Source organism: Aptenodytes forsteri, unplaced genomic scaffold (assembly GCF_000699145.1).
Source record: "Aptenodytes forsteri isolate BGI_AS27 unplaced genomic scaffold, ASM69914v1 Scaffold945, whole genome shotgun sequence".
Taxonomy (NCBI): Eukaryota; Metazoa; Chordata; class Aves; order Sphenisciformes; family Spheniscidae; genus Aptenodytes; species Aptenodytes forsteri.
In genome coordinates, this window is record NW_008794950.1 from 120,866 (window position 1) to 129,097 (window position 8,232).

General features: G+C 35.7%; 1 protein-coding gene across 2 annotated transcripts in view; it reads right to left on the reverse strand.

The window, feature by feature from the left end:
• CEP89 (centrosomal protein 89) overlaps positions 1–8,232 on the reverse strand; it is a 48,089-nt gene that overhangs the window by 30,212 nt on the left and 9,645 nt on the right. For both annotated transcript variants that reach the window (XM_019471014.1, XM_009275269.2), the window contains 6 exons: positions 7,353–7,571; positions 6,854–6,996; positions 6,438–6,488; positions 5,238–5,321; positions 4,205–4,308; positions 465–580 (listed from right to left, as the gene is read on the reverse strand). In XM_019471014.1, coding sequence (XP_019326559.1) covers positions 465–580; positions 4,205–4,308; positions 5,238–5,321; positions 6,438–6,488; positions 6,854–6,996; positions 7,353–7,571 — 717 coding nt within the window. The remainder of the gene's footprint in view (positions 1–464; positions 581–4,204; positions 4,309–5,237; positions 5,322–6,437; positions 6,489–6,853; positions 6,997–7,352; positions 7,572–8,232) is intronic.

The following is an 8,232-nucleotide window of genomic DNA, read 5'->3' on the forward strand; positions in this document are numbered from 1 at the left end:
ATGATATAATTAACTATATTTTTATTAAGCGATAAATATTGGTGACAAAGCAGAAAATTAAACCCCCCCCTACAAATTCTAAATTGAACATTTAAATAAGCAAATACCTCACAAATACCAACCTGTAAAGTTTAAAGTGCTCTTAAATTATGAAAATGAGTGTGTTGCTGTTTAACAGTTCTTACTACTTTTTCAGAGGAAGCAAGTCAAAATGGAGTACGCTGTATAGTGTCAATAGGTGATACTGACATTTCTTTTTAGTATCAGTTGACATCCAGAGCTTGATCTCGTATTAATGTTACCTGCATTCAGCGATGCTTTGTAGGCATATATGAAGCTGCAGAAAAATCCCAGAACCCAAAAAACCCCACCAAAACAAAGAAACCCCCACAAACAAACAAAAAAATAAACCTGCAGTAGCATCTTTGGTGTAGTTCAAACGACTAGCAACTCAAGCACTTTACCTTCTTGAACATGTTGTCTGTGACTGTCTTTTGTTTTAGCTTGTTGAATTTCTAGTTGCTCCATCAACAATCCGTTTTCTTCCAAGACCAGCTTGGCCTGAGTTTGCAGCTGTTGCCTGCAATGACACCCAGCTTATAAATAAAATATAATTCAATTATTAACTTATGTCCACAGAAAAAACACAACTGACTTCCAACAGTGTAAACTTATAAAATCATATTTGAACCTCTTTAAAAAAAAAATTAAAAACCCTTATTGAAAGCAATGTCAGAACCCAAGGTGAGCTTATTAGAGACATGAACTCACGACCCTCAATATGTAAATTATTTTAAATAAGGTTTAAAATCTTTGACTAACTAAAGCAAAAATTCCCTATAGAAAGGAGGAAAAATATGTATGTGTGAATTAGAATCATAGCATCATAGAATGGTTGAGGTTGGAAGGGATCTCTGGAGGTCATCTGGTCCAACCCCCCTGCTCAAGCAGGGGCACCTAGAGCCAGCTGCCCAGGACTATGTCCTGATGGCTTTTGAATATCTCTAGGGACGGAGACTCCGCAACATCTCTGGACAGCTTGTTGCAGTGCTCACAGTGAAAAACCGTTTCCTTGTGTTCAGAGGGAACCTCCTGTGTTTCAGTTTGTGCCCATCGCCTCTTGTCCTGTCACAGGCCACCACTGAAAAGAGCCTGGCTCTGTCTTTACACCCTCCCTTCAGGCATTTATATACAGTGATAAGATCCCCCCTGAGCCTTCTCTTCTCTAGGCAAAACAGTCCCAGCTCCCTCAGACTTTTCTCATATGACAGAATTAAAGTTACATAATGGTGCCAGATGACTTGGAGACAGCTATGTAACTAGTAACTGAATGAAATTTGTTTTCAAAACATGCATCTATCAGAGCCATCAAATCATGGATCTACTTGGCTTTGATCTCTGGAAAAATACTGCCAGTGTATTTTATGGGCCTATAAAGAAGATGGGCGTTTAAACTGAACTATCCTGAGCAGAGAACTTAACTCTCTGCTTTATAACTAGTATTAATTCTGCTTTCAGGAAAACCAATACCAGTCTTTCTGATGTTAACAAAAGCTTAAGAAACTACTTGCTGTTCTAGTAATAGCTTAAAAAGTTGAGAAGTATTAGCCACAATGCAAGTAGAAATACAGTACAAGTGTCAAATGATATCACATGAATTTAAACTCGAGTTGTCATCAATCAATCAGCAAGAGTAGCCTAAACCCAAACAAAGTGTAGCAAAATAGACTGTTACCAAGGATTTCTGATGACAGTAACTAACACAACGTATTATCTACTTTGTTCATGTGTGGCCTCACCTAGATAAAAATGCATCCTATTGTGTATAGATCTAGATATGGACAATTTTCCCTACCATCAAATGATATTCTGACTAAAATTTAAGCTGAACCATACAGCTAATAATTGTTGTCTGGCAGCTGAAAAATACAGTCTTAAACAGTGTACCCTGAAGATTTTTTGCAAACACAGAAATGCAAGTCAGCTTACACTTGTATCTATGAAAACCTCTGCACACAGGAGCTTGTAAGTTTAGCTGACTTACTTAATTTACTGTGAAATTTACTGCAGTGGGTGTAGGAGAAGGAAGCTAATGCATATCAGCCACTTACAAATGGGTTGATTGCTAAAATAGAGTTCATATTGTTTAACCACTTAAGACTCTGCATGTTTTCATCTGAACAGATAAATATGAAATGAAAACTGAATGACAAAATACATTTGTTATTTGCGACAGGAAGGTCAGTGCTGATGTAAGATGCTAAGCATTACCAGCTGAAAGAAACAATGGAAGTTTTTTCCCCATTAAAACTATCTAGGCTGGAGTTAAGGTTGAAAAAATGGATTCTGAATCTTACTGGACAACTCTTTGAAGTATAACAATTTTAAACAAAGAACAAAATAATTTTCCAGGTAAAACTGGAACTTTCAAATTGATAGCACTAAGATCATCTTTCCTCAACAGGTTTAGGCATAAGGAATGTCTCCCACTGCCAGGCTACATCCTCACTCTCAGCTACGCCTGGCACCATGAGGCTATGTTGTGAAACAAAATTTTAAAAATTGCTACAAAAGGGGATTAGGTTGATCAAGACCAACTCCTGTATGTGCTTGACAGTGCATGCCCATGAGCAGTTATGTCAATACAAATGAAGGAGCAATGCACTGCAACACTGAGCATGAAGAAGCTACTGAAGGTACAGAGCAAAAGGTTGGTAATCTGACATCCCTGCCTTGCTGAACCCCAGCCTTAAAAAACAGCTCTCAGACAGAGACTATAGACAGCCTGAAACAGCTCAGAGAGATATGAACTTCTCTCATTCATTTGCAGAGAGGCAAGATTAAAAGCAAAGGTGTTAGAAGTTCAAAAATTTACATTTAAGAAGCTGAAACATATCTGTGAAGAGTGTTTTGGAATTTGTGGACAGTATATAAGCACCCAAGGATACATAAAATATCCAGAGTATTTTATTAAAGCACCTATAAAACACTGATACTTTTATAACAACTTACTTAAATCTATACAGAAACTAAACACTTCTGTAATTCTGCCTTGAGGAGCCTCTCATTGAAAGTCAGTTGATGTTATTGGTTAAATCTTAAGATTGGAAAGGACAGCTTGAGTCATAAAGTCCTCCTGGTGTAGACGCTGTGCCATATGATCCCTTCCATACAATTACCACCTGTGTCATGGGCACAGTAAGAATTTTTACATTCACTACTCACAGTGGATGCTGTTCCAAAACCTGTTACACTGGTTAGGAATCATCTTCTGATTTCCACTTTGTTTATGGTGAATGAATACGTAGTTGTTCTAGTAATGCTGCCCTCAGTCCTATAAATGCAGCTTAAGTAGTTCTTTGTATACTCTGTGACTCCTGTTCCTGATGTGCTTACAGAAAGCAACATTGTCCTTTCTCAGCCTTTGTTTTGCTAAATGAGAGAGGCCAATCTGTCTAAACTCCAAATAAAAGAGGCCCTCCATTTCCTTGGCTACACCACAAACCGTTTCAGCTTTGTTTCTCTGTACTTATATATGGATGACTGGGACTCTCCGGAGTTTTCCATATAATTGTGTTGTAATTGCTCAACCTCTACTAGAAGGACCTATTCTAACATACCCCAGGACTATACTGCCTTTTTTTTTTTTTTCCTTTACAGCTGTTGCCCTAAAAAGCTCACAATCATCTTGTGATGAACCAGTAAGACCAGCCTCTTTTCCATCTCAGTCACCAACTGATGAATGCCTGACTTAGGTAAATTGTTATTAAGCCTCATATGTATTTTATACTACTTAATTTCATTATGTTTGCATGGTTTCACTTCTCAAGAACATAAATTCTTCTAATGCCATATTCCAATACCATTTCATATTAATGAAAAACTGATGTCATTGGTACATTCCTACTATTGGTACGAGTGTAAAAGTTAAGTATGTAACCTGCAAGGTCTGGGACAGAATTACATGGGCTCCAGGTGCAAAACTGCACATTCACTATTTAATCTTGACTACAAAATTATTTCAGGCATTTCAGATCAGCATTGTTCCAACAAGACATAATCATGACCCTATTAACTCTTCAGCAAAACTTAATTTGCTTGAGGGGAACAAAATTCTTCCTTAAGATCTGTAATCTTAAAAGTTTGCATGCAACAAGCAAAATAATGGGTAACTTTTAAATTAATTTCTAGTAATAGAACTTGCCATTCTGTAGGGGTAATAAAGTTATTTTTATTTAATTGCTCATACAGGTCTTCATTCTCCTTCACCAACTCTTCAAGTGGTACTTTAAAATTCTTCATATCCTCCTGGAAGACACAGGATTCCACATAAAATTCTTGAGGCAAGTATTTTGTTTTAATTTTTACATCAATAAAAACTTTTATAAATATACATGCCTGGGTACCTTCTCATTCTTCTGTTAACAGCATATTATCTCACAAATCAATCTTTAATTCAGATGTGTGTATTTAAGTTCTAAATTGCTTCATCAATCTAGTAATATTTGATTAAAAATAATATAGATATTTGAATTGTGCCACATTTTTGCCAAGTGTCATTTGAATTAAGCAAGTTGTATATCCTTAAAATACGGATTAAAAAAACTGAATTCTAGAAATTACTAGATGATACTCTACATTTTCAGTAGGAATGACATGAATTTGAATACGGTAGGACAATACAGTGAATTTACAGTAATATAAAATCCTCTGTGTTTTCTGCTCATTTTATGGCTTAATTTTTTGAAGGAAATAAATTATTTTGAAAAGCTATGGCTCTGAAGCAAATCACCATTTTTCAAAGATTCAGTGACAAAAAAATACTTCTAAAGAGCAAAAAGAGTACCCATTCCTTACAAATATCTAGAAATAAATATTCTTCTACCACAAAATCCACAGGCCTGTAAGTGGAAGAGCAGCTAAACAGGGCACTGCATCCCTATTATGAATGACAATAGTAAATTCTTTCTACCACTGACTGTGTTTATGGTTTACTCTATTCAGAGAGCACAATTCTTGTACATCTCAGTGCAGTGTCTGCTTTTGCATCTGAACAGGCTGACAAAAACAAGCAAGCCAAGTAGGACAAGATAGCACAATAATTATGCATGGAAAAGTAAAACAAAGTAACTTTTAATTTTAGGCAGAAAACAGCTTTGACAAATCCCTTTAAAAAAATTTCAGTAATTTATTTCTGCTTTAGTGTAGAAGTATATTTTCTTTAAATAGCAACTTGCCTCATGTTCAAGATTTAAATCTTCCTTTTCTCTTATTCTGTCTTCATATGCCAACAGAAGAGGTGATAAATACTTCATATCCAACTTAAAAAAAAAACAACCAAAACAAATCAATCCACGTAAATCAATTACAAACCATAGTATCATGAATATTTTTTACTTCTGCTATATATTGCTAGTTTTAAAAACTATTAAGGGTTTTTGTATATGCAGGGTTTTTGTATATGCCTTGCAGACAAAAGCACAGGACTTACACAAGCACGCAGACCACCATATGCAAAATGATGCTGCAGAAGCACTTAATAGCACCGCTTTAGGACCAAGCTTTGGAAAGGACAAGGCTGGATGTTATATTTGCACACTTCACTAAAAAGCAGCTATTACTTATCAGTATATGTAACACAGCAGAATGTGGATGCAAATGAATACGAAACCAAACAAAAACTCTACAGTGAATACAGTTGTTTTTAATAATCAAATTTAGCCCAGATTCATTAGTAAGTGGGAAAAGAATTTTTACACTCTCAAACCTGCATCTTTAAAACTACATACATACGTATGCGATTCTTGGATATTATAGCTAGAAAGACAGAGCAGAAGGAGGACTTTCCTATTTCTGTATAGTTCTGAATAACAATGAGGAAGGAAAATTTAAAAATCTGATTAGCATTGCAAGGAGCAATTGTTTCACATATTACAAATGCATTCAACTTCACAGATTATTTGCCTTCTCCTTGCCAGAAGTCCATAGGCTACTAGTGGAGCCATGACCATTCCTACCATCAGAATCACTGAAATATGCTATTTTCTTTTAGTATCATCTTAAAAATAATCACAACAAAAGATTAACAATTAAGCAACAGACCTTTAAGCAAACTATATGTTAGACAATACTAAGTGAAGACGGTATTTATGATTCTCAGAGTAACAGTACTTCTACTTAATTTGCATTCCGTAGTTCAAAGTTGGTGATTGTATGCAGTCTGTAGCTTACTGTAAATTCAATTGGAGCTGCACACATTCGTTGCAAAGTTCTGCCCTACATCTTTTTATGCAACAAATATAAATGTTTATAATATATCTAGTATGTGATAGTTCAGCAGAGTAACTAAATAATACCCTGAATATTTTTGTTCCAGTAAAGAAATTCTACTATTTTACTTAAAAAGGAATGAACAGATAAGTGAAAATATTACTTACCAGCCATGGTGGTGGTGGTCCTTTCATGGGTAAACTTTTCAGTTTTAGATGCTAAAGTAGATTTTTAAAAAGATACTGAAATTATTTCCTGCTTTTTGAAGCACCAACCACTGTCCACTGCAGTCACAACTATTACCCCAAACAAGCTTTTGTTTCTGATTACATGTGTTGCATCTGTAACACACTCTCAACAAAGTCAACAAAACTGGAAGTTCAGTATCTTACTAATACAGGAGAAAGTCTAACTTGTTAAAGTTAGACTTAACGATAAATGCTTATTTTAAATTTCAGAAAAAGCCTATGCCATTTGTAGACTTTGTGGCACATCTGGAGAAAATAGTCTTAAAAATTCAAAGACGAATGAAAGGACAATGGGACTTTTCAGTACAAACTGCCTTTATAACCAAGATTCTCACCTCTTCTTGAGACAATGGCCTGAATTTAGTTTGATAGCGACTTAATTCTACATTTAAACGATGGACCGTCATTTTCAAAGCATCGTTTTCATCTACCAGTTCTTGTGCTTGTTGTCTGAGAGAAAGTAATTCTGTAGTCTCCTCTATTAAAACAAATATCCAACAAGAAAGTTCAATCAAAATTCAAGAAATGTTCACAATAATTTGTTAATTGTAAGGAAGAAAAATCTCAATAAGCTAGAATCATAAGAGAACTTATCTCAAAATACTGTAATGGAATAATCCCATGAAAAATTACTAACAAAAAAACAACCAAGTAACTTTTTTCATGATCACGTGACAAAATTTCTACAAATGTAGAAAATATTGTTCAGAAACTACTTCTGCATAGATACTTGCTCAAATCAATGAGTGGAAACCTACTACTGCAGGAATAGGTTGTAAGAAATCAGAAAAATCAAACAAGATAACTACAGAATAGCTTATATGTTTCTCCCACCTTCTCTCTGTGACTTCTCTGCAGCTTCTTTAAGTATTCTGTTTTCTTGTTCTAGGCTCTTCAGTTTTAATTGCTGTTCTTCCATTTGCTGTTTTGTTCCCTCAAATTGTTGGACCATAGCCTGGTATGCCTTGTTCAGAGACCAGTTTTCTTGTTTTAGTTCTCTGAACTTTTCTTTAGTCATATTTTCCCGTGCTTGCCTTGCCCAAATAGACACATCTGTAATGCCACAGTAACATGTGTTTAAATGGTATTCAGACTTGAATACAAGTTTCAGCAAATTATAATCCATTTTTTCCAATATTAGCATTATGTATGAGTGATACTTTAAATCAGTTCATGGCTCCCTGAAGATAAGGCCAGAAAGAAAAAAGTAGACTTGGAAAGAGAGCTATATAGTGGAGTGGCTGCAAGTTCCCATCTTTTCTCTCAGACACTGAAAACATTCCTTCCTTAAAGGGCAAAGAAAGTGTCAGCAGATCTCCCTCTCCCTAGCATGGGTGACTAGAAAGTTGAGACAGAGGTATGCACTGCAGCAAGCAAAGTGTATGTGCCCTGCATGGACTAGTCAGTGCTCTTGCCCCCTTCTTATTTTAATCACTTATGTAATGAAAGCTTTACCCTCCTTTCCACTGAACAGGCTTCAATGATCTGTTACTGAATAGAAGTTACTTAACAGTTCTCCTGGTTTCGGCTGGGATAGAGTTAATTTTCTTCCCAGTAGCTGGTACAGTGCTGTGTTTTGGATTTAGCATGAGAATAATGTTGGTAACACCCTGATGTTCTAGTTGTTGCTAAGCAGTGTTTATACTAAGTCAAGGACTTTTCAGCTTCCCATACTCTGCCAGTGAGGAGGTGCACAAGAAGCTGGGAGAGAGCA